The 26,905-nt window shown below is 50.7% G+C and overlaps 1 protein-coding gene and 1 long non-coding RNA gene across 3 annotated transcripts in view; both read right to left on the reverse strand.

Annotated features, from left to right (window-relative positions):
* Positions 1-588: 588 nt before the first annotated feature.
* LOC142499877 (uncharacterized) lies at positions 589-15,377 on the reverse strand. 2 transcript variants are annotated; one of them, XR_012802765.1, is made up of 4 exons: positions 14,412-15,377; positions 6,167-6,319; positions 2,639-3,135; positions 589-2,347 (listed from the first exon to the last, which is right to left on the reverse strand). It is a non-coding gene; the product is annotated as an uncharacterized LOC142499877 (long non-coding RNA). The 2 variants fall into 2 exon arrangements; XR_012802764.1 differs by having other exon boundaries at positions 592-2,347; positions 2,639-2,752; positions 14,412-15,371.
* Positions 15,378-18,078: 2,701 nt separating this feature from the next.
* The window catches only part of HEG1 (heart development protein with EGF like domains 1), a 160,336-nt gene continuing 151,509 nt past the window's right edge, over positions 18,079-26,905 (reverse strand). The window contains exons 13-14 of the mRNA XM_075609900.1: positions 25,874-26,048; positions 18,079-22,837 (exon numbers count right to left, since the gene is read on the reverse strand). Of these exons, the coding sequence (XP_075466015.1) occupies positions 22,694-22,837; positions 25,874-26,048 (319 nt within the window). The 3' untranslated portion in view covers positions 18,079-22,693. The remainder of the gene's footprint in view (positions 22,838-25,873; positions 26,049-26,905) is intronic.

Here is a 26,905-nt window from a genome sequence, read left to right on the forward strand (position 1 = left end):
GGTAACATACAGAGAGAGCTACCCGCTGGTAACACACAGAGAGAGCTATCCGCTGGTAACACACGGAGAGAGCTACCCGCTGGTAACATACAGAGAGAGCGACCCGCTGGTAACATACAGAGAGAGCTATCCGCTGGTAACACACAGAGAGAGCGACCCGCTGGTAACACACACAGAGAGAGCTATCCGCTGGTAACACACAGAGAGAGCTATCCGCTGGTAACACACGGAGAGAGCTACCCGCTGGTAACATACAGAGAGAGCGACCCGCTGGTAACATACAGAGAGAGCTATCCGCTGGTAACACACAGAGAGAGCGACCCGCTGGTAACACACACAGAGAGAGCTATCCGCTGGTAACACACAGAGAGAGCTATCCGCTGGTAACACACGGAGAGAGCTACCCGCTGGTAACATACAGAGAGAGCTATCCGCTGGTAACACACAGAGAGAGCTACTGGGGATCGCACCGTTCTGTATATTCAGTTATACGTCTGGGGATCGCACAGCTCTGTATATTCAGTTATACGTTTGGGATCAGTTCAAAGTTGGGGTAAACAGCCACACTCTGGATCTCGTGTTCAACTTTGAACCTGAGATTACTGAGGAGGAATTTCAGATGCCCAGGTTTTGGGGAGCTGAATGCAGTCGGCGTCGGTTCTGTGATCCAAATGCTTGATTTTATCTTACACAATATGAGTGTATTGTATCATTGATTTTTCTAAGATAAAGTTTTTATCAGTCTGCGCTATGTCCCCTTTTTCTGCTTCAGACCACTAAGGTTTCTGTATATGTATATGTATATCTATGTATATGTATATGCTGACAAGCTTGATGTTACAGGGCAAAGAAACCTTTATGCACACGTCTATACTAAGAAATTTGTGAGTACAAATTTCTTTGGATTCTTTACTAAGGATCTATTGAAGATTGACACTTTGAAAAACATATTTGCACTATTTGCTTGTGTTTATCTTTTTTATTATACATCTGCGCTTCCCAAACCTGGACATCTGAAATACTTTGGATTGAGGAAAGCCATCTACACCACGGGTTTAAGCTGCAATACACTGATTTGTTTGTATTGGATGTTCCACTTATAATCACTTTATTCACTATATTTTATTATAAATACACATGTGCACAATTCTATGCACCATTATCACTTGATGTTTTCTTATTGAAGATTAATATAATAGATTTAAGCGCCGTTGTATAACACTTTCCCCTTGTACTGAGCAGTAATATAAGGGAAGTTCTGTGTTTACTGAACTCCTGATTGCACATGGAGTTTTAAAAGTCAGGAAGTGACAGCACATGGAGAGAGACTGCTGTCCCAGAGAAGGGGGACAGAGAACAGTTCTCACCAGCTGTGGAAGCTGGCACAGTCCCCTAGACCTGCTGGATGGTTGTCCACCCCATAGTTTCCTAAGAGGAGTAGGCGTTTATTTTATGATTTGTTTTGACTTAAAGGGACGGTGGGCCTGTTAGTGTATTATTTAACACTGTAAATAAACCCCAAATATAGAAATACTAAGTTTCCTGCCTTAATCTGGGACATAAGATCCTACACTGTGATTGAGACACCACAATACATACATAGTAACATTTTCAAGTTGTGTGCACTACAGTTCTTTATAATTAAAAAATATATATTTTCCTTGAACGTCATTCAGCACCGCCAAGGGTATTTTATGCTGTAAAGCCAATTTCTTTAGAGGATCTAAAGTCTTCATTACTGGCAGTAGACTTTAAAAAAAATTAGTCTTCATCAGGATTTTGGTAGGTGCAATTTCTCTGAATGCATTTGCCATCAAGAACATTTTTTTTTCTTCTAGAGAAATTAATTGTTTTTTAAATTCAGTTTGCGGCTTCCTTTTTTTGGATTGGGATTCTGGTGATGGCGGGTTCTGATTATGGCGGGCTCTGATTATGGGGGTTCTGATGATGGCGGGTTCTGATTATGGGGGTTCTGATGATGGTGGGGTGGGTTCTGAAGATGGCGGGTTCTGAAGATGGCGGGTTCTGATGATGGCGGGTTCTGATGATGGCGGGTTCTGATGATGGTGGGGCGGGTTCTGAAGATGGCGGGTTCTGAAGATGGCGGGTTCTCGCTGAACGGAGTGTCCTCCAAACTTGCACCTGCAGACGGGATTTTCTAGATTACAGACAGTCCGCGCAGGCGTCATTTGCTCTTTCGAGAACGCCATCATGGTGAAGTTCGGCCATGAAGACGAACGATCCTATGCGCTAGTACTTGCATCACCAGAGCGTGGAGGTTTCGGTTTTCTCGTCTCCCTACGGAAGGAATCACGTCAATTCTTCCACTTGTTTCGCGAGACGTCGGCTAAAAATAAAAATCACAATATTAGATCAAATTGTATAAATACTTGAAATTGTTGTAACACAATTGGGCCCTATAGTTCAAGCATGGAGCTATAATGTAATACAACTATTCCACACAGTTTTAAGTGTATAGAACAAATTCTATTTATAGTAAATATTCAAATGATTAAATGATTAACTTAATTAATGTATTTAACATTCTAAACATTTCTTCAATGCACTTAAATGTCCCTAAATTACATTGATAGTATTTCTATAAAAGATTCAGGCATTTATTTCCATATTTACTTACTTTGGAAGGACATTATTTCGCCAATCTCTTTCCACAATTTTCCGTGCAGGTAACGATCATGGTACGCCTTGATCACGCTTATTGACTTCAGGAATAAGCTGTTCTATGCTACAACTATCCATGAATAAATAAATAATAAATAAAAGAAAAGAAAGCGGCCCCCAAGCTGCGGGGTTAGAGCACAGAGAACGGCAGTAATACAAACACACTTCTTTCCCCCTCCTGGTTTTCAAAATGCTGCGCTCCCATTGGTTAACAGTAGGTGCTATCCGATTGGTCTATGCGATCTTGCCTCTGATTGGCTCCCGGCGCACCATGTGACTGCGTCATCACACGGGAACACAACCCAGTTGTATCCCCTGCTGGCTGACGCGCCACAGCACAAAGAGGGTCAGGAAGCGAGGAGACCCCGGGGCCGGCTTGTGAGGAGGTACGGCTACGGCCTGGTGTCATCGCTACACGCGCGCCTGCAGCTCTGTTCCCCGGTCTGTGCTGAGCTACAGGGGTAAAGATGGGGGAGAGAGGGATGTGATGGGGGCGCGGCCATGACGTCACCCGGCAGGTTCGCCCTCATTGGCTGAACCGCCGGGGGGCGTGATCAGCGCTCTGTCGCAAGTCCTGAACACAGTTTTACTGTCTTCAGAAAAATATGGGGACCTGGGCTTAGGGATGGGTGTGAGGTGCGCGCCGCTGTCACCAGCGGGGACCTGGCCTTAGGGATGGGTGTAAGGAACGCGCCAGTGTCACCAGCGGGGACCTGGGCTTAGGGATGGGTGTGAGGTGCGCGCCGCTGTCACCAGCGGGGACCTGGGCTTAGGGATGGGTGTGAGGCGCGCGCCGCTGTCACCAGCGGGGACCTGGCCTTAGGGATGGGTGTAAGGAACGTGCCAGTGTCACCAGCGGGGACCTGGGCTTAGGGATGGGTGTGAGGCGCGCGCCGCTGTCACCAGCGGGGACCTGGCCTTAGGGATGAGTGTAAGGAACGCGCCGGTGTCACCAGCGGGGACCTGGGCTTAGGGATGGGTGTGAGGCGCGCGCCGCTGTCACCAGCGGGGACCTGGCCTTAGGGATGGGTGTAAGGAACGTGCCAGTGTCACCAGCGGGGACCTGGGCTTAGGGATGGGTGTGAGGCGCGCGCCGCTGTCACCAGCGGGGACCTGGCCTTAGGGATGAGTGTAAGGAACGCGCCGGTGTCACCAGCGGGGACCTGGGCTTAGGGATGGGTGTGAGGTGCGCGCCGCTGTCACCAGCGGGGACCTGGCCTTAGGGATGGGTGTAAGGAACGCGCCAGTGTCACCAGCGGGGACCTGGGCTTAGGGATGGGTGTGAGGTGCGCGCCGCTGTCACCAGCGGGGACCTGGGCTTAGGGATGGGTGTGAGGCGCGCGCCGCTGTCACCAGCGGGGACCTGGCCTTAGGGATGGGTGTAAGGAACGTGCCAGTGTCACCAGCGGGGACCTGGGCTTAGGGATGGGTGTGAGGCGCGCGCCGCTGTCACCAGCGGGGACCTGGCCTTAGGGATGAGTGTAAGGAACGCGCCGGTGTCACCAGCGGGGACCTGGGCTTAGGGATGGGTGTGAGGCGCGCGCCGCTGTCAACAGCGGGGACCTGGCCTTAGGGATGGGTGTGAGGAACGCGCCGGTGTCACCAGCGGGGACCTGGGCTCAGGGATGGGTGTGAGGCGCGCACCGCCGTCACCAGCGGGGACCTGGGCTCAGGGATGGGTGTAAGGAACACGCCGCCGTCACCAGCGGGGACCTGGCCTTAGGGATGGGTGTGAGGCGCGCGCCGCTGTCACCAGCGGGGACCTGGGCTCAGGGATGGGTGTAAGGAACACGCCGCCGTCACCAGCGGGGACCTGGCCTTAGGGATGGGTGTGAGGCGCGCGCCGCTGTCACCAGCGGGGACCTGGGCTCGGATGGGTGTGAGGAATGCGTCGCCATCACCAGCGGGGACCTGGGCTTAGGGATGGGTGTGAGGAATGCGTCGCCATCACCAGCGGGGACCTGGCCTTAGGGATGGGTGTGAGGCGCGCACCGCCGTCACCAGCGGGGACCTGGGCTCAGGGATGGGTGTGAGGAATGCGTCGCCATCACCAGCGGGGACCTGGGCTCAGGGATGGGTGTGAGGCGCGCGCCGCCGTCATCAGTGGGGACCTGGGCTTAGGGGTGGGTGTGAGGAGCGCGCCGCCGTCACCAGCGGGGACCTGGGCTTAGGGATGGGTGTGAGGCGTGCGCCGGTGTCACCAGCTGGGGGGTTAATGTGAGGTGCTGGGGGGGTTGATGTGTGGTGCAGGGGGGGTTAATGTGAGGTGCTGTGGGGTTAATGTGAGGTGCTGGGGGGCTTGATGTGTGGTGTAGGGGGGGTTGATGTGAGGTGCTGGGGGGGGGGGTTGATGTGAGGTGCTGGGGGCTTGATGTGAGGTGCTGGGGGCTTGATGTGAGGTGCTGGGGGCTTGATGTGAGGTGCTGGGGGGTTAATGTAAGGTGCTGGGGGGTTAATGTGAGGTGCTGGGGGGGTTGATGTGTGGTGCTGGGGGGTTAATGTGAGGTGCAAGGGGGTGTTGATGTGAGATGCTGGGGGGTTGATGTGAGGTACTGGGGGGTTAATGTGAGGTGCTGGGGGGTTAATGTGAGGTGCAGGGGGGTTAATGTGAGGTGCAAGGGGGTGTTGATGTGAGGTGCTGGGGGGGTTGATGTGAGGTACTGGGGGGGTTGATGTGAGGTGCTGGGGGGGTTGATGTGAGGTACTGGGGAGGTTGATGTGAGGTGCTGGGGGGTTGATGTGAGGTGCTGGGGGGGTTGATGTGAGGTGCTGGGGGGGTTGATGTGACGTGCTGGGAGGGTTGATGTGAGGTGCTGGGGGGGTTGATGTGAGGTGCTGGGGGGTTAATGTGAGGTGCTGGGGGGTTAATGTGAGGTGCTGCGGGGTTAATGTGAGGTGCTGGGGGTTAATGTGAGGTGCTGGGGGGTTAATGTGAGGTGCAGGGGGGTTGATGTGAGGTGCAGGGGGGGTTGATGTGAGGTGCAGGGGGGAGAATGATGTGAGGTGCAGGGGGGGAGAATGATGTGAGGTGCCGGGGGGAGAGTGATGTGAGGTGCAGGTGGGAGAGTGACGGGAGGTGCAGGGGGGAGAATTATGGGTGGTGCAGGGGGGAGAATGATGTGAGGTGCAAGGGGAGAGTGATGGGAGGTGCAGGGGGGAGAGTGATGGGAGGTGCAGGGGGGAGAATGATGGTAAGTGCAGGGGGGTGAATGATGTGAGGTGCAGGGGGGAGAGGGATGTGAGGTGCAGGGGGGGGTGGGATGTGTGTGGAGTGCAGGGGGTTATTGTGTGTTTGATGTGGAGGGGGAGTATTATATGTGTGGGTGAGGGGGAGAGATGGGGGTACGAGAGATAGATAGGGCAGTTCGGCCCTTCTCACGTTTCGAGTTGTGCAGGCCTGAAATATACGGTCATATTGCCATCTAGTGGATCGACAGCAGTCATGCATGATAAAAAGGAAGGGGATCGTTATACTCGGGAATACCTTATACTGCTGAACGTCCTTTCTATTCCAGGTGCTGGGTTACCACATGTTGACTGCTGAATTTAGCATGATCACGATGTAGGTTTGTGGTACCTTGTGCTGCTCTTTGTGATGTAATCATCGAAGAACTGAAATCACTGAGATTTGAGGGTTCTGGAAAAAGAAATATCATTTTATTGGGAAAGTGCTGAATACTTTCATTGCGACTCTGACGCATGAGAGACGGATAATGCTAAAAATCAGCAAGACTGTCTCCAAATCAGTGAGTCTCAGAAAATCCGCGGGAGGTCACGAGTAAGAATCCACAATTTGGTACCTCACACAGAGTATGCAGAGTAATTTTATTCTCCATAGGATATTGTGACAGTCACTGAGAGTATGCATGTATGCATGTATGTATGTATGTATGTATGTATGTATGTATATACTGAGTTAAGTTATGGTGAGTAAAAAAAGTGACAAAAACCCTCCACAGCAAAGCAAATATGCAAATGTAAATACAACTGTATGCTCATCTGCATGTCTTAGGCAGGTCTGCAACCCCGCCTTTCACCATCATCACACAGCACACAGCACTTCCACTGCAGCAAGGGATTCTGGGAAATGACATGCAAATGAGCATATATATATATATATATATATATATATATATATATATATATATATGTGTGTGTGTGTTTGTGTTTGTATGTATTTTGATACCATCACTGTCCTCTAGGTGCTGGAATATTGCAGCTATGGGACTTTCCAACGTACAGAGAGTTAATCTCCCTAGAGAAGCCAGCAGCAGCTGCTGGCTAATTGAGCAGGCTGAGCTCCTATTTGCTCATGGAGTTTTAAAAGTCAGGAAGAGACTGTACACAATGAGAGAGACAGCTGTTCCCAGAGAAGGGGGACAGAGAATAGTTCTCCCCAGCTATGTGAAGCTGGCACAGTCCCCTAGGCCCGCCTGATGGTGGTCACGGAGTCTGCTGGGACTGCCTGGGTTGTTAATTCCAGGAAGAAGGAAGGACGACAGACCGTGCTGAAGCGGGGATGTCCTGTCCTTAAGAGGAGAGATTCTCTAAGCTCTCAAGGGGCTGAGCATCCCTAGAAAGGAAGGACGCGAGGCCACGCTGAAGCAGGGACGTCTGCTCCAAACCCTGGAGTAACAGATAAGCGAAACACCTTATTGCTCTGTTCAGAGACCATGTATGTTCAGCTATAATAGCACCTGTTTGGGGTGGTAACCAGCTTAGCTGTCCATCCAGTTAGTAAGGGCTGAAGCTGAATGTGTAGTTAGTCTCCTAAGAGGAGTAGGAGTTTATTTTATGATTTTGTTTTGACTTAAAGGGACGGTGGGGCCTGTTAGTGTAATGTTTAATCCTTTTAAACCCCATATAGAGAAATACAAAGTTTCCTGCCTGAATCTGGGACACAAGATCCTACACTGTGACGGAGACATCACAGTATGTATGTATGGATATGTATATATATATATATATGTGTGTGCGTGTGTGTGTGTGTATGTATGTGTGTGTAGCCCTCTTTCCCTCTAGTTTGAAGGGTCTACTAGTGCTGGCGGTACCGGTCGGCTCACAGGGATCTGAGCCTCCGCTACTGGGAGCCTGGTGTAACAAATATACTGAGTGGCAGCGCCTCCACCTGCACGGGATCCCAATTGTATGGGATAGCCCCGAGCAGGAACTATTAATAACAGCCCGCAGATTATAATAATAACAATAATAACCTTTACTGTGAGCAATAACCATAAACCCCATAAATGCAATACTAATGGTTACAGCTATACATCACCGCGCAGCGTGACGACCTCCGCAGCAACCCCCCTTCTCCCAAGCTGCAGCGGAGATAAAAGCCAAACCAGGGACCCAGGCCACATTCTCCCCCCAGTAAAACACCAATGTCCCCGCTTGGGAACAGTGAGACATAATATTACCATACACATATTTTACACAATAAAAATGCAGATCATATGTATACAACTTCTCACGTCATATCAGCTCTACATGAGATTATACATTTCACTGAACATCACTATGACAGATCTCACTTTACTGCGAGCCCACTGCTGAGCCTCATAATGGGGTGCCCCAAATTGATCATAGGTCATCCTCATTGGAGGCTGACTAACTCTTTGGCTCCGGCGGAGCTGCTCTTTGGGCACGCCCTCTGGGGAGTAATTTACATAGTCCTGAGGCTCAGCCACTTCCCTTGAGGGGACTAATGTCTCTGCACAAAGGTACAAAGCACGGGCTCTGTGGATTCAGAACCATGGGAGCCACCCTATTTGGTGTTTGTTTACAGGGCCCTTTACCCGTAGCTCCTCCGGGAGATGCCCTTGGGGTCTGGGAGCCCCTTTGAGAGGGTCCCTCCATAGGGTCATCAGATGTGGTGGCAGATGCAGTCTCTTGACCAACCTATGTTAAGTTCGGTTCGCCATCCAGAGGAGTAGCTGGTATTTCAGGCTCATCTTCTCCTACTTGAGGAATGGGAAGCAGGTGATTTCTATGCCATACCTTTACACGGACTTTGGAACCTTTTATACGATTGACCGGGAAGCCAGGCATCTGAGACTCAACTTCGTATACACCATCCTTCCAACGATCAGCGAGTTTATGCTTCCCTGGAATCCCTAGATTACGATGGAGAACAGCGTCTCCAGGACGAATTTCCCGATGGCGAACTTTATGGTCGTAGCGCCGTTTATTACTAGCATTCAATTGAGAGGAGGCTTTCTCTGCTAATTGGAATGCTTTCTGTAAGCTGTCTTACAACCGTTGTACGTACTTGAAGTACGTCCTATTGGATACTCCATCGGTAGATATCCTCAGACGTATATCTACTGGTAGCCGAGCTTCTCGTCCGAATATCAGAAAGTAGGGAATGAACCCGGTGGACTCATGACGAGTGCAGTTGTAAGCATGCACCAAGGATTCCACATGTTTACTCCACTCGCTCTTCTGAGAGCCCGTTAGGGTGCCGAAAATGTCGAGGAGAGTTCGGTTGAACCTCTCCAGCAGAGCGTCTCCCTCCGGATGATAGGGAGTAATTCGGGACTTGGTGATGTTTAGCAGCTTAAGCATTTCCCTGATGAGATTACTTTCAAAGTTCCGGCCTTGGTCGGAGTGCAGCCGATTGGGCAATCCATAATGAACAAAGTACTTTTTCCATAATACTTTGGCTACGGTAACGTCCCTCTGATCTTTGGTTGGAAAAGCTTGTGCGTACCGAATAGTGGTCTGTAATCACTAATACATTGCCGATGCATCGGGCTTCGGGCTCAATACAAATAAAGTCCATGCATACGTGATCCATGGGAGCTTTTTAAGTGCGCCATTGGAGCAGCCATGGTGGGTAGGGTCTTCCGTTGAATGCACCTGGAGCATCGCCGGCAGTGCAGTTCCACGGACTCTCTCATGCGTGGCCAGAAGAACCGGTCTCTTATCAACCTGAACGTTTTATCCACTCCCAGATGACCATGATCATCATGCAATGCTCAAAGGACCATAGGTTGCAGGTTCCGGGGTAGAACCAGCTGTTTCCTATCTGGGGGATAATGGTTCTGCACCACCCAATAGAGTAGACAATTGTCGAGTTTGAATTTGTCCACTTTTCTCATTAGAATGGCCACCGTTTCCTTGGGAGCATGTTTTAGTAATTCCGGCTTATCCTGTTGAATCGCTTGACGAATGATACCGGCCACAGGATCCCGTATTTGGTATTGTACCAAGTCCTTCCACACAATGACCTTATCAGGAGTGATATTCATTCCCTCTGGATGGCGATAAGCGGCTGGAATAGCCTTAGATTGGCATCCGAAGGCATCCGCTACCCTCAGCTCCGAGAAAGCCATCCTATCTTCCACGATAGCCACCGCTGATCACATAGCGCGTAGCCCTGGTCCAGGGATTTCTTCCCAGATGTCATCGTCTGGGAGGGTATTCAGTACCGGCCGTCAGGACAGAGCATCAACACTGATATTCAGGGGCCCTGGTTTGTACTTTAGTGTGAACTGGTAATTTGAGAAGGCCGCCAGCCATCGGTGGCCCGTGGCGTCCAATTTGGTGGACGTGATTATATACGTTAATGGATTGTTATCTGCCCGTACTTTGAAAGTCACACCATATAGGTAATTGTGGAGTTTGTCCACTATAGCCCTTTTTAGAGCTAGAAATTCCAATTTGTGTATGGGATAGTTTTGTTCACTAGGGGTCAAGCTGCGGCTGACGTAGGCCATTGGACGAAGTCCAGCCGAATACTTCTGATGCAAGACGGCCCCCAGTCCGTTGAAGCTTGCGTCTACATGCAGAATGTAAGGCCTCTCAGGGTCGGTATACGCCAGGACGGGTGCCTTGGTTAGGTTCCTCTTTAACCCGATAAACGCCACTTCACAGGCGGTTGTCCACTTGTCGCCAAAGGGTGCTTGAGTGGATGCAGCTTTCCGACCGGTGTCTTCTGGATATATCTTAAGACTGTTGTTGAGGACCTTGGCTTTGCTGGAATACCCTTCCACAAACCGGCGACAATATCCACAGAACCCCAGGAAGGAGCGTAATTCCATGACATTCTCTGGTCGGGGCCAGTTCACCACAGCTTCGATTTTGGCCGGGTCGGTGGCGATTCCATCTGCAGATACTATGTGGCCCAGGTAGGTCACTGAAGTGCAACAGAACCTACATTTATCCAAGGATAGCTTCAATCCTTCTTGGCCCTGTTGACCCAGTACTTTTAGTAGCCGTTCCTCATGTTCTTCTAGGGTTTTACCGAACACAATGATGTTGTTCAGGTATACTAGACATTCCCTAGGATTCATATCCCCAATTGTCTTATCCATCAACCGCTGGAACGTGGCCGGAGCACCACATATGCCTTGGGGCATACGCGTGAATTGGTAGAATCCAAGGGGACACACAAAGGCCATTTTCTCCTGGTCCTCGGCGCTCATTGGGACTTGATAGTACCCTGACCTCAGGTCCAGTACGCTGAACCACTGGTTCCCGAATAGCGCATTTAGAAGTTCTTCAATCCAGGGAAGAGTGTACTGGTCGGGTACTGTGCGATTGTTCAAGGTCCGATAATCCACACATAACCGGACCGACCCATTTTTCTTCTGCACCACCACAATCGGTAATGCATAGGAACTACGGGATCCCGTGACTATGCCCGCTTACTCCATCTCTTGCAGGATGTCTCTCACATCTACCACATCCCGAGGGGCTATGCGGGGGGACCCTCCCGAAAAGGAGTAGTATCACTTAACCAGATGGTATGCTGGGCACTGCGGCTGCAACCCACATCCATATCACTAGTTGAGAATACTTCTCATCTCGCTTCCAGTTTGGCCCTTAGTCGTTCTCTCCACTCATCAGTCAGGGTGAAGTCTCCAAAGTTGAAGGCCAACCCTGCTGTATGGCGGCCGTATTTGCTTGCACTCCTATCTGCTCGATGGGAGTGACAGGGTATATTCTCCCTAGACTTTGACCATAATTGAGGGGCATGGGATACGGGGAGATATTCTGGACAAACAACCAGACTCTCCTTGGCATCTCGGAGGTCCATTCTCTCACTTCAGCCATTAGCTTGTAGCCTCGCCGCTCGTCATCTTCAGGTGTACATTCTAGAGAGAAGAGATGGTTGGCTTCATTCCTTTTCGGATAGCAGCATGTGGCAGTTATGAGTTTCACTCCCCCCGGTAAAATCTCAGTTAACCCGCGTTCAATGTTGTAGATAATCCCGTGCTCCTCCTGGCCTGCTATGTTGCAACATTCTTCGTGTAGCACGGGATAGCTTTCTAGAGACGAAAGGGGTAGTTCACCGGCCTCCCGCAAGTACGTACGAATTATGGCCCGCACTATGTTGTTGTTGGTCCCCAATATGATAGGGGCATTGGGGTGTTCTTGAGGCTCTGGGCACACCAGCACCTCCACTTCCATGGGGTGATACTTGCCTGTATTCAGTTGAGGAATGTCCAGGCAAACCTTCACTACGCCGTCAATGGGGTAATCCTCGTGGCTTAGTCACCGCAGCTTCATGGCGTCTGCTGACTGCAGCGGCAGATGTTTGAGATGTTCATCGTAGAAGGGCCGATACACAATGGTTACTTGAGACCCAGTGTCCAGCAAAGCCGATGAGTATATACCTTCCATGACGACACGTACAAGGGCAGCCGGTCCCACATGACAGCAAATGTCCAGAAGCTGGACTGTCTCGGCAGGGGCCACACGTGTGTCGTCAGCAGGCCGGGAGGTGGCTTCAGCAGCCTGAGTTGTGTAGAAGGAAATGTCCCTGCAGGTGCCTGTTTCTTCTGCGGGCATTGAGGAGATGTGACCATTCTTGCCACAACGGAAGCAGGACATACCACTCAGGTGGGTCTTGGTCCTATATGTAGGGGATACTCTTCCCGGAGTGTGAGAGTTAGTGTCAGCTTCTTCGCGTAGGGGTCCTCCTCCGCTTGAGGAGTCTCTTTAACCACCTTCGACCGAGAGTCTTCATTTCTAGCCTCCTTCAATGAGGCCGTAACTTTCTTGGTTGGGGTTGTGTCCCCACCCTTTAAAATTGGTTCCTGAGCTTGCACTCTATCCATTAAATCTTCGAACGAAAGCGGCTGTCCTGGAGCGAGGCCGCCGCTAACTCGAATTGCTACCGGATGCAAGGACAAGAGTCCCCGTAGGAGCTGAGTGGTTCTAAGCCCGTTGGCTTCGGACTTTCGTACTACCCTCTTCTTCACCAAGGTCCATAATGACAACTGGATCCGTCGGAGGAATTCAGATACTTCCTTGCCCTCGGCTTGGGAAAGAGCATGGAACTTCACCATCAAGGAGAAGACATCAACTGGAGTATCGTAGGCTTTGGTGAGGGCGTGTAGTATTGCTCTATAATCTGCCTCAGGGTGGTCATCCCGGTAGAACTGTACTATATGAGCAGCCGCAGGCATTCGATAATCTGCTGTCTTTTCACGGTGTCGGAGCAGGTCCACTCCGGGAGTACTTGCTCCGTGTGATCCTTCCATTCTTCGAACTCTGCCTTACCTAAAGGTGTGGGCCGAGTTCCTGAGAAAGCCTTGAGTGTACGTTGTTGTTGAGACTGAGATGACTGGTTGATGGCCTCCACGTGTTGTGGTAATGTCTCCCTAAGGGAGCCACCACTGGACAAGCGGCTACTTGATTCAGGCAGGGAATGGAAAGTCTGGACAGAGCTATCTTCTTTTAGAATCATAGTGGGTCATGGTGGAGGGGAGTCAGCCCAATGGTGGGTCTGGCCTTACAGCACCAGGGGTAAAGGTGACCCAGGGAAAAGTTACCTCAGTTTCTACGGAAGCTTGCCCGGTTGGGACTAACGACCTCCCTGTCTCTGGCGGGAGGAAGGGAATGGGGGTCAGTTCTGAGTAAGGCACTGCGGCTGAGGTTTGCGGTGTGGACGTGGCCTTGAATCTGGTAATTCGGGGTAAACCAAGGGGCAACCTTCACTTGAGGCCTCAGGTAAGTATAGTACTTGAGGGACAGTCTCTGAGCATATTTCATGCTCGGTGGCAAGAAGTATTGCACTCCAACAGAAATCCTCATCATATCTCCAGTCTAGGAGTCGCAGGGTGGCCAGGGCCGGGATGTCTTTTATTTGCTCGCGCACAGTGAATGCAATCGCGAGGGTGGATACTCCCCCCACTATGACCATGTGTCACGGAGATACTTTGTGCGCCAAAGCCCATTCGTGGACCTCTTGCTTTGAGGACACAAACATGATGGAGAATTAATTTTGACAGAACTCTAGGGCACCCCAGGTCTAAGATCTCAGCAGCGCCTCCAAATGTAACTCTGTTCCCTCTAGTGTGAAGGGTCTACTAGTGCTGGCGGTACCTGTCGGCTCACAGGGATCTGAGCCTCCGCTACTGGGAGCCAGGGGTGGTAACGAATATACTAAGTGGCAGCGCCTCCACCTGCACGGGATCCCAATTGGATGGGATAACCCCGAGCAGGAACTATTAATAACAATCCCCAGTTTATAATAACAACCTTTACTGTGAGCAATAACCATAAACATATACAGGCAACAGCAATACTAATGTTTACAGCTATACCTCGCTGCGCAGGGCGTTGTCCCATCACCGTGTACCCCCACACCGTGTCCACAGTACCAGAGGTGTCCCTTGTTCAGTTCACCCAATAAGTATCCCCAAAAAATGACCACTCCTCTAGGTGTGATCAGCGCCTTACTGTACAGATGTTGGTACACGTTTGGTGAATGGTACCTGCCGGGTGTATCCACACCTGGGCGCACTAACAACGAGAAGCAGGGGATCCGCCGATCCAACGATATCCTCCGCTGGATGGGATGTCTCCCTCTGGAGTGACTTCCGCAATGACGGTCGCTCCCTCTCTGGCAGTCTGGTCCCAGACTGCAGCTGCAATAGTTCAAATGAAACCACTGTGGCCCTTAGCTGGCTAATCACTAAAAGGGCAGAATCCCTAACTGAAGGGCCTTCCCTAAAGCAGCCACAATCTATGGTGAGTTGGGGCCTAACTGGAGCCTAGAGGATCTCTGGCCTAGTGCAGAGGATCACCGACCCCTGCACCTAAACAACCTCCCCTAGCTGCGTCCCAGCTCCAACTGCCAGCAAGCCCTCAGTGCACCAACTGTAACAACTGCCTCAGCAGGGAATCCTAACACTCCATTGGCCAGGCCTAGCCACCTGACTCTGCAGCCCTTTGGCCTTCTGCGGGCTGTAGCCCCTGCGGAACCCATTTATCATTGGCGCGGCATGCGCTACCTGTAATGGCCGCCGCAATGCTCCCTGCGTATGCGTGAACCTTGTAATGGCCGCCGCGACTCTCGGTAGCCATTGAGCATGCGTGCGCATATCTAACATGGCGGCGCCCTGCGTGCTCTCTTCTCCGGACCTCCGGCGATGCTCTCGCCCAGTGTGACGGCCTCCGTAGCAACCCCCCTTCTCCCAAGCTGCAGCGGAGGTAAAAGCCAAACCAGGGAACCCAGGCCACACAGTATCTGGCATTATTACCGCCATATTCTATATACTCCAAGGAGGCGTTCTCAGTCGTTTTGTCGTAAAAACAAAACCGTTGTTTTTAAAAAAAAAATGTTTGAAGCCCTTTCCTGGGTATTTTATCTCACGGGAAGAGATACCCGAAGCAGCGCACAAGGGAACGTGTAACAGAGTGCCTCAGGGAACTCTCTCTTCCCCATGTATACTATATACTCGGAAGGGGCTATGTGATAGGAAATAACAGGGGGACAGGGGCAGGTCCAGGCCCCCCCCCCCCCGCCCCAGGCCACCCCAGTACTGTTTATTGCTTCCAGTCTAGTAGAACAAAAAGCCTGTCCCTATTGTATTAACCCCATAATAGCCATACCATAGTAACCGTGAAAGCATGCATGCCACTAAGGTAGCCAAGGGGTTAAAATACCTAACTACTTATCATTGTATATCATATGATAGCGGTATAACTGCCCCCCCCCCCACTATAATAACTGCCAATTGCCCCATCTGTACAGTATATTTATACACACATAGAACAATGACTCAGCATATAAAGGGTTAAGTTAACCCATTGCATGTCAGCGGGGCTGCCTGGGCCTCCCAAGGTGGCATTAATTGAATGATCAGTGACCGTGTCCATGGTGAAGGTCATCGTCCTCTTCGGGGTAAGAGGAACTAATCCACAAAGGGTCAGATGAAGAGGCGCTGCCTGCGGCCCCCTGGGGGAGTTCAGGGGGTTGCGCCCCTGTATACCATAGTGGTTATACTGAGGTTATACTGCTCCCATATACAATGGTTAGGGGGTTTAACACTTTGGCTGCCTTAGTGGCCACTATGGCAACTAGAGGGTTAATACATTATTTATACGCTTGGATTATGTATTTATTGCCTTCTATTTTTAACTCAGAGTCGTAATGCGCGCCCTTTGGGACTGGTCTTGGGGGTGGTTATAGCGCTCTGCGGGAAGGCCAGTGGGGCAACTGGGAGGCCACTTGTTAACCCATTCGACTCGCACACGGGTAAGCGCGTACGTGACACATCTGGTGCAGTTTTTGTGCGCTGGAATTGCACTACTTCTGCCCTGATACACAGCAGGGGAAGCTGCGGGGTGCAGGGATAGAACAAAATGGCCGCCATCTACTTGCCAAAGCAAAGGTTGGAAGGCAAAGAGTATTCTCATCACAACAGAAAAGATTAGACATTAATATATTGGCCATTTTATTCCATGAAATATCTCTAGAAAAGTAGGATTCAGGAGGGGGAGGATTTCCACGAAGAATACTCCAAACAAGAAACTCCAAATAGTGATTATGAAATGAATAACAGGCTGGATACTGAATGGGAGACAGGGAGAAATACTTTACATATATTAAGCCCATGTCAATCCCCTAATAGATGAACCCTCCAGGCACTGCGCTTGCAGCCGCTCTGCTCCACGTTGCTCCACGAGATGCTCTGATTCCATCCTGACATCCAACTTTTGGTCATCTTGATCTTTTAATCCCTCTTGGAATCTGGTTGAGTTCCATCTTTGTCCAACGATGGTACATTCTCCTTCTGATATGTCCGGCGCACCGCCATTTTAATTCCTTCACCCCTGTGATGATGTCACAGACTTTTGTTTGCGTCCCAACCGATTCCTTCTATTTCCTGCCTCTTCGGGTTAATACCCAGCATGCATCTCTCCGTACTTGTTTGCGTTGTCTTAAGCTTCTAAATTATCTTCTCATTTAGGGTCCAAGTTTCACATCCATACGTGAACACGGACAGGATACACGGGTCACATCAATACGTGAGCACGGACAGGATACACGGGTCACATCCATACGTGAGCTTGGGCAGGATACACGGGTCACATCCATACGTGAGCACGGGCAGAATACACTGGTCAAATCCGTACGTGAGCACGGGCAGGATACACGGGTCACATCCATACGTGAGCACGGGCAGAATACACTGGTCAAATCCGTACGTGAGCACGGGCAGGATACACGGGTCACATCCATACGTGAGCTTGGGCAGGATACACGGGTCACATCCATACGTGAGCATGGGCCGGATACACAGGTCACATCCATACGTGAGCACGGGCAGGATACACGGGTCACATCCATATGTGAGCACGGGCAGAATACACGGGTCACATCCATACGTGAGCACGGGCAGAATACACGGGTCACATCCATACGTGAGCACGGGCAGAATACACGGGTCACATCCATACGTGAGCACGGCCCGGATACACAGGTCATATACATACGGGAGCACGGGCAGGATACACAGGTCATATCTATACTTGAGCACGGGCCGGATACACGGGTCACATCCATACGTGAGCACGGGCAGAATACACGGGTCACATCCATACGTGAGCACGGGCAGGATAAACGGGTCACATCCATACGTGAGTACGGGCAGAATACACGGGTCACATCCATACGTGAGCACAGGCAGGATACACGGGTCACATCCATACGTGAGCACGGGCAGGATACACGGATCACATCCATACGTGAGTACGGGCAGAATACACGGATCACATCCATACGTGAGTACGGGCAGAATACACGGGTCACATCCATACGTGAGCACGGCCCGGATACACGGGCCGATCACTTTCCTCTTGAGACGCAGTGGGAGGTTCCCATGAGAGATGGTTTTGTTTCTTCCGAACGCCCCGTCCCGTCTCCATTCTCCTGTTGGTTTCATTAGAAAGGTTCCCACCCGCTGTTACTCGCCGGCCGAAGCGGACATGGTCTTCTCCTTCTATCCCGTGTATTCCCATGTGGCTTGGATCTGATCCATCGTGCTGTATCCGCTGCGATATCCCGCGGGGTCTCTCGCCCGGGGGTCGAAGTTCAGCGCCTGCTGCAGCCGATTAGCGATTATCTTAAAAAAAATTGTAATCATAAAAATGTTGTCAGTAATTGGAAGCAGAATAATTGGTCTGTAGGTATAGATATAGATATATTTCTATCACACACTTTTAAACACAGGTCACAACCTATTAAATGTGGCTAAATATTTATAAGACAGAATGGATCTAATTACCCACAATGCCGGGGCTCAGACTATAAAACAGCTTTTTGTGCATTAACATTATAGTGATAAAAAGTGGTTGCAACCTGCATATTATGCGCGTGGTACAGTACGAGGGTATTTGCACGTACGATGCACAGTACTTGTTTGGAAGGAAGCCACTTTTAATGGAACAGGTTTTAATGTATAAATAGTATTAGAGACCTCGATACATAATCCCCCCATGTTTGTTTAGGGCTCTATTTTTGCCGCAGTTTTTCAGCTGGGAGACGTTGATACATAGGGGGTTATATAATAACTTTGATAGTGCCGATCAGGGCAGTATTTCACAGAAACTCCCATTGAATTCAGATAGCGCTGGGCGATCAGCATTATCGCAGTTTAATAAATATCCCCCATAGACCCCGATATATTTCAGTGCTGCAGCTTTTCTCCCCAGTCGGACCCAAAGGGGCGATCAGCACATCCCACCCGGAGACTTCTGTGTCCTTATAACGTGTTATTAGCGCCTCTCTTATGGGGAACCAGTAAATTCTGTATTCATGCGGGTCAGCGCCTGTATACGGATAACACTACCCGACACACTGACACAAATATCCCCACAATGTGACACTGACACAATGTCACACCCACGGTTATTTATTAATGAAAGAAAATCACACAAAGGTCTTTTTATAAATCTGTTGCTGTTTTTTTGCATTAATTTTGCAGCAAAGAGACTTTGCTAAATAAACCCTTAATCTCACGGGGATTAGCGACTCCCTGAACATTCTTCTGCGTATAGTCAAAGATATATTGTAATTAAATTATTGAGACCAAACATGAAATCATCATCATTTTTTTCAAATATTTTATTAAATCTTTTTGTAGGGCGCTGACTAGAACGCCAGGCGTATTTACAGGTATAGTATAAAAATAATCCAATTTCTAAAAACGGACACTTTACTCCATCGGATTCCGCGGTGAGAATCCAAATGTGATACAAATGTTAACCCCTTCGGAGCTGGAGGTCCCAGCAATGCTTTGCAAAGGAGCAGGTAATGGGAAAGTGATACTATGCTGCCGTTCCAGCACTGAAGGGGTTAGGACAGTGTTTAAAACTGATCACTGATGAGGAAGAGAAATGATGATTATACGGGAGCTTTCTCACTTTATAACACATGGAGATGGAATAATGTTGTTTGATATTGAAAGTTACAGTGTCTGAAGTCCAGAAATGAAAACAAATACTGTGCAGGGTGTGAGATACAATACTCATTACTGCTATTTGTGACGCAAGGCAGGTGTCAGATAGTCTAATGGTATGTATGTGTGTATATGTATGTATGTATGTATCGCCCCATAACCGCCAACATCGCCCCATAACCGCACAAGGGCACCCAACGCCAGGACGCGTTAGCACGAGCATAGGTCCATATGTACCAAGTGGTTACAAAGCTGCAAGGCTTCTTACAGCGCATTAAGGTGAAATCCCAATGAGTAACCGCAGTGTGCCACCTCCAGCCATAACCCTACAGATTCCTGCGCTACACCAAACCATGTATCCAAGTCTTCCGGCTGCAAAATCTGTGTGAAAATACCCCTACCACACCAGTTTGCAAGAAATTCCCACTAACTTCAATTTGAATGTTTTTCCTTAATAATTCTGAGTCCCCCCCCTCCCCCCCCCACTTTTGTAGTGGTGAGGCTCTGATAACTGATCACATTTCTAGTGTTACAAAGTAGCCCAAACCATTCTAAAATGTGTCATGTTAAGGTTATTAACCCTCTGTATACAGGACTCAACAGCCTGATATTAACTTGGACACATTGTGTCATGTTTAATACCCGATTGATACAATTTAACTAGAATTATGTTTTTTTTATTTAGAGTTAGTGTTAATAACTTAATAGTATCACCTATATAATGTAACGTCCGTGCTGCGTCACATATATGTTCACCTATATAATGTAACGTCCGTGCTGCGTCACATATATGTTCACCTATATAATGTAACGTCCGTGCTGCGTCACATACATGTTTGGGAAGATACCCAAGTCTGCGCTAACACTACAGACAGACATTTTCGTTAGTACACAGGCCCGGAGCGGTTTCTTGTGGTGGTTTTGATGCTGTCAGACTTTGATACACGCGGCAAAAGTAGCGCAATCCAGAGGCATAAAATGTGCAATATCTAAGCAAACAATCCGTAGGATTCTCCTTTTTTATAGATCCAGTGCAGTTTATTTTGCCCCATAATTGCCCATTAGTGCCTTGGTAAATATGCCCCCAGTGTGCAGTGACTGAAAGGAAGAGGCGCAGAAAGTGACCCCTCACGCAGGACGGGACCCCTCACGCAGGAAGAGACGCAGGACGGGACCCCTCACGCAGGAAGAGACGCAGGACGGGACCCCTCACACAGGACGGGACCCCTCACGCAGGAAGAGACGCAGGACGGGACCCCTCACGCAGGAAGAGGCGCAGGACGGGACCCCTCACGCAGGAAGAGACGCAGGACGGGACCCCTCACGCAGGACGGGACCCCTCACGCAGGACGGGACCCTCACGCAGGACGGGACCCTCACGCAGGAAGAGACGCAGGACGGGACCCCTCACGCAGGACGGGACCCCTCACGCAGGAAGAGACGCAGGACGGGACCCCTCACGCAGGAAGAGGCGCAGGACGGGACCCCTCACGCAGGATGGGACCCCTCACGCAGGACGGGACCCCTCACGCAGGATGGGACCCCTTACGCAGGATGGGACCCCTCACGCAGGACGGGACCCCTCACGCAGGACGGGACCCCTCACGCAGGACAAGGCGGGAGGACGGGACCCCTCACGCAGGACGGGACCCCTCACGCAGGACGGGAGCCCTCACGCAGGACGGGACCCCTCACGCAGGGCGGGACCCCTCACGCAGGACGGGACCCCTCACGCAGGACGGGACCCCTCACGCAGGACGGGAGCCCTCACGCAGGACGGGACCCCTCACGCAGGACGGGACCCCTCACGCAGGACGGGACCCCTCACGCAGGACGGGACCCCTCACGCAGGACGGGACCCCTCACGCAGGACGGGAGCCCTCACGCAGGACGGGACCCCTCACGCAGGAAGAGGCGCAGGACGGGACCCCTCACGCAGGACGGGACCCCTCACGCAGGACGGGACCCCTCACACAGGACGGGACCCCTCACACAGGACGGGACCCCTCACACAGGACGGGACCCCTCACGCAGGACGGGACCCCTCACACAGGACGGGACCCCTCACCCAGGAAGAGGCGCAGAAAGTGACCCCTCACGCAGGACGGGAGCCCTCACGCAGGACGGGACCCCTCACGCAGGACGGGACCCCTCACGCAGGACGGGACCCCTCACCCAGGAAGAGGCGCAGAAAGTGACCCCTCACGCAGGACGGGACCCCTCACGCAGGACGGGACCCCTCACACAGGACGGGACCCCTCACGCAGGACGGGACCCCTCACGCAGGAAGAGGTGCAGGACGGGACCCCTCACGCAGGGCGGGACCCCTCACGCAGGACGGGACCCCTCACACAGGAAGCGATGATAACTCTACGTATGAAAATGCCGATCGGACTTTGGACGACTCAATTTTATCCCTGAATTTCCTTCCTTGTGAAAACACTGTAATAAACAGCTTATCAGGTAATAAACACGCTGCTTTATCAGGTAATAAACACGCTGCTTTATCAGGTAATAAACACGCTGCTTTATCAGGTAATAAACACGCTGCTTTATCAGGGCAATACTCGCTTTCCTCCGCATTTCCTCCTCGGGTGTCTGAAGTCTATTTACTAAAATCCCCCAGCTGCAAAACGGGGCCAAAAGCAGCAAAACCCCGCACTAGGTTTATGTAGTTTTTTTAGGGCGTGTCGCCGTGTTGTAGTAACAGGAGGGAGGGGGTGCAGGGGGTACGATACCTTTTATTGCACAAACAAGTAGTTGATATGTTACACGCTTTCCAACCTCTTGGGGTCACATGATTAAGGACCCCGAGATCCAATAACAGGCATCAGACCCCCTACTCAATCTCCGCTTTTCCTTTGATAAATCAGGTGCTGTTCTTTGCACTGGTCTCCCTCCAGATTTGCACCTTTAGTAAAAACTCCCCAGTATATTTGGGGAGACCTTGTGTAATTCTGGGGGGGGGGGGCATTGCACCACACATATCAAACAAAACCCTTCCTGCTCTCAGCAGGATTTCTGCGTGTTCACACATTTGATGCAGATTTTGCACCGTTTTTGCATTAGGGTTAAACCGTATAAAACTATTCTGTATAAGAATCTCTGCTCAGTGACAATCACACTGGGAACATTTGGACAACGGCAACAGATATTTCCAGCAAATGCCCCTAACTTTTCAACTCTAATAAATAACTCTTAGACGAAGGTTCCCAGGTTTAGGGGAACACTGGGGTTTTATGGTGTGCGTGTTATGGGGCATCTCTGTGTATCTTGTGTTTCATGGACACAAAACGTCTCTAACATTCACGCTAAAAATAGTCTCTCCTCCTGTTCTCCTCACTAATAAAGGACGGGTTGTACTGTCCGGGGTAGATGCACGAGTGGCGGGATCCGGGTAACCCCGTGTAAGGGGAAAGTCCGTTCCGTTCCAGTTCCGTGTTCCGCAATCCTGGCTGGAAAGAGAGAAAAGAGGATTGTATGAAATGTCCCCGCTAAGGACGCAAGAACACAACGTGAGCGGCGATTATCCCGCGCCGCATGCGGCAGGGGAGATAATACAAGATTTAAGGTGCACGCAATTTATTTATATCCTAATTGCATCCGACACAAGAAACCGTTTTCTCCCCCGGCCCCCGATTTTTACACTTGGGTGAAAGGATTTAAAGCCCCCGGTGCGAGTCCCGGCCAGGCCCCGGGATACAGCGGCCACTGCAAATAAATATATCATATTAAACTTCAAGGATGCGCCATAAATACGTCAAAATTGTCAGTCAAGCCGTGTACGAGCACGAGGCCCGCCGCACCGGGAACGAGAACGTGTAAAAACACCAATAACAAAACCAACATATCCCGCTAATGGTTTTAGGTGAGAAATGTTTGTTTTGACGCTTATAGCTTTCATTCAAAAGGTTCCCGACCATTGTTACCCGCCGGGCGAGGCCAACATCGCCACCCACGCCTACCTCCATTTATTTACATCTTTACATCACATTCGTTGACCATCACTTTGGTCTTGCCAAGATATGTATGGAATATATATATATATATATATACAGTATATAGTTTTTGTTTAAGATTTGTTTTTGACATTTTACCACCATGGTACAGTATATAGAGGTACAGTATATAGAGGTACAGTATATAGAGGCACCGTATATAGAGGTACATTGTATAAAGATACAGTATATAGGGGTACATTGTATAAAGATACAGTATATAGGGGTACAGTATTAGCCACGTTGGACAATGAGGCTATTAGCCATTGTTAGATGGGGTGGGGGTAGTGAGGGAGGGTGATGGGGGTAGGTGTGCTGGGGTGGGAGGTTAGGTTACCCGGTGGGAGGGGTTAACCTCTTGTATGCCAGTGATCAGCAAGACATTGCATAGCAATGCCTTACCAGCCCCTTGGGATAGATAGTTAAGTTGAGGTTTCAGGACCATTAACCCTTTAGTTACCACAGCGGATATGAAGGCGTGTATCCTGCATCACCACTAATAAGGGGTTGCTGTTCGTGTGATTTTGTGTGTGTTTTTGTTACCTGGTCCAGCCGGCGTACCCGGCTAACGCAGAATCAGCGGGTTCATCACCTTGGACCAGGTGAACATTAATTGCCCCGGAGCGCTGTGATTGGCTGACTGCTGATCTCCGGGGTTTCCGAAATGACTCATTCTTCTGCTATTCCATAAACATTATTTGCATTTGGACGATGACGGCGGCGTTTATTCACGGGGTCACTTATTTACTGCTCTTTACTACAATTTCTTTGCGAATCAAATGGCCAAAGTTCACTTTTTGAAGATTATTGAATAGAGCTGCAGAATACCCGGTCCAAAGAACCGAAGTCCCTGCAGAATACCCGGTCCAAAGAACCGAAGTCCCCGCAGAATACCCGGCCCAAAGAACCGAAGTCCCCGCAGAATACCCGGCCCAAAGAACCGAAGTCCCTGCAGAATACCCGGCCCAAAGAACCGAAGTCTCTGCAGAATACCCGGCCCAAAGAACCGAAGTCCCCGCAGAATACCCGGCCCAAAGAACCGAACTCCCTGCAGAATACCCGGCCCAAAGAACCGAAGTCCCTGCAGAATACCCGGCCCAAAGAACCGAAGTCCCCGCAGAATACCCGGCCCAAAGAACCGAAGTCCCTGCAGAATACCCGGCCCAAAGAACCGAAGTCTCTGCAGAATACCCGGCCCAAAGAACCGAAGTCCCCGCAGAATACCCGGCCCAAAGAACCGAAGTCCCTGCAGAATACCCGGCCCAAAGAACCGAAGTCCCTGCAGAATACCCGGTCCAAAGAACCGAAGTCCCCGCAGAATACCCGGCCCAAAGAACCGAAGTCCCCGCAGAATACCCGGCCCAAAGAACCGAAGTCCCTGCAGAATACCCGGTCCAAAGAACCGAAGTCCCCGCAGAATACCCGGTCCAAAGAACCGAAGTCCCCGCAGAATACCCAGCCCAAAGAACCGAAGTCCCCGCAGAATACCCGGCCCAAAGAACCGAAGTCCCCGCAGAATACCCGGCCCAAAGAACCGAAGTCCCCGCAGAATACCAGGTCCAAAGAACCGAAGTCCCCGCAGAATACCCGGTCCAAAGAACCGAAGTCCCTGCAGAATACCCGGCCCAAAGAACCGAAGTCCCTGCAGAATACCCGGCCCAAAGAACCGAAGTCCCCGCAGAATACCCGGCCCAAAGAACCGAAGTCCCCGCAGAATACCCGGCCCAAAGAACCGAAGTCCCTGCAGAATACCCGGCCCAAAGAACCGAAGTCCCTGCAGAATACCCGGCCCAAAGAACCGAAGTCCCCGCAGAATACCCGGCCCAAAGAACCGAAGTCCCTGCAGAATACCCGGCCCAAAGAACCGAAGTCCCCGCAGAATACCCGGCCCAAAGAACCGAAGTCCCTGCAGAATACCCGGCCCAAAGAACCGAAGTCCCCGCAGAATACCCGGTCCAAAGAACCGAAGTCCCCGCAGAATACCCGGCCCAAAGAACCGAAGTCCCTGCAGAATACCCGGTCCAAAGAACCGAAGTCCCCGCAGAATACCCAGCCCAAAGAACCGAAGTCCCTGCAGAATACCCGGCCCAAAGAACCAAAGTCCCTGCAGAATATCCGGCCCAAAGAACCGAAGTCCCCGCAGAATACCCGGTCCAAAGAACCGAAGTCCCCGCAGAATACCCGGCCCAAAGAACCGAAGTCCCTGCAGAATACCCGGTCCAAAGAACCGAAGTCCCCGCAGAATACCCAGCCCAAAGAACCGAAGTCCCTGCAGAATACCCGGCCCAAAGAACCGAAGTCCCCGCAGAATACCCGGCCCGATCTGATCTGTGAAACGGCTTCTCCGTGTCAGGGAAGGCTCGGGGCTGCAAGAATGGGGCTCTGTGTCTTCCCTGACACGGAGAAACAGCTTCACAGTATATAGACAGGGGTGCAAAGGAAGAGTAACAGTGGTACCCGTAGCATTGATACTGGCAGCGTGCGAGTACATACAGAATAATACACGTCTGTCATCTGCAGCAGGTTCTTAGTACTCCCGTTCTCCTGCATCTCCATCGTCTCGCGCCCCCAGTCCGATGAGCGCGGCGTTTTCGGGTACTCGGCGTACGGCGACATCTGGAAGTCTCCGCTCTTGAAGATCAGTTTGCTGATGTCATTTTTGTTTTTCCTGGACGGGTAAAAATACTCTCGTTAGCAGAAGTACTCGTGTTACTGTCCCGCTCTGCAATGTGCCACAGGCCGCCCTGGCAGCTAAGGGGTTAATTTGCAGCATCACCCTCCTGAAGAAGTTACTCGTCCCCCCTGTAATAATAAGTATAGCAAACGTGACTCCAAGAAACTAGCATTAAACAAGGCGTTACATGAGTGAGTGCTTTCACTCCATTGCATTTGCGTGAAGGGGTTAAAGCGGGGGAGGGGGGGTCAAAGATACGGCCCGATGACCACCGTCACCCGGCAACTTCTGGGGGGCACAAGTGGCGTTCTGGCCCCCATCATCTGATATTAGTGACATACAGTATGTTTTACCCATGACAAACCCCGTCTGATCATTATGAACCACACCAGGAACCAGGAACTTTAATCCGTCGGCAAGAATTTTAGTGAAGATTATATAATCTAAATTTAGTGGAGATACAGGGAGCTTTCCCTGGCTTTTCCCTTTTATCTGATGTCACTGTGTGTTCTGCAAGAGCTTGCACAGGCAGAGTCCCCTCTCTCACTCTCCCTTATCTGTGTTGTGTCTCAGATAAGGAACAAGAAAACCCTGCATTGACAAACACCCCCCACTCAGTGCCCCCATAAGAGGGAATGGTGCTTAATTTGCAAAGCAATGCTTAAGCATGGTTGCATGTCTCTCAGAAACATGGTTCTGTGCCTTAGGCGGCAGTGACGCTGGTAATATCAGCACCGCGCTATCCCAAGGTTATTTTACACAACTTGGCATCATATTCAGTCTCTTATCAGACTTTATTTCAGTGACATAAAGCTTGAGATCTAAAAATAACATAGTCTAAAAATCCGTGA

This window comes from Ascaphus truei, chromosome 7 (assembly GCF_040206685.1).
Source record: "Ascaphus truei isolate aAscTru1 chromosome 7, aAscTru1.hap1, whole genome shotgun sequence".
Taxonomy (NCBI): domain Eukaryota; kingdom Metazoa; phylum Chordata; class Amphibia; order Anura; family Ascaphidae; genus Ascaphus; species Ascaphus truei.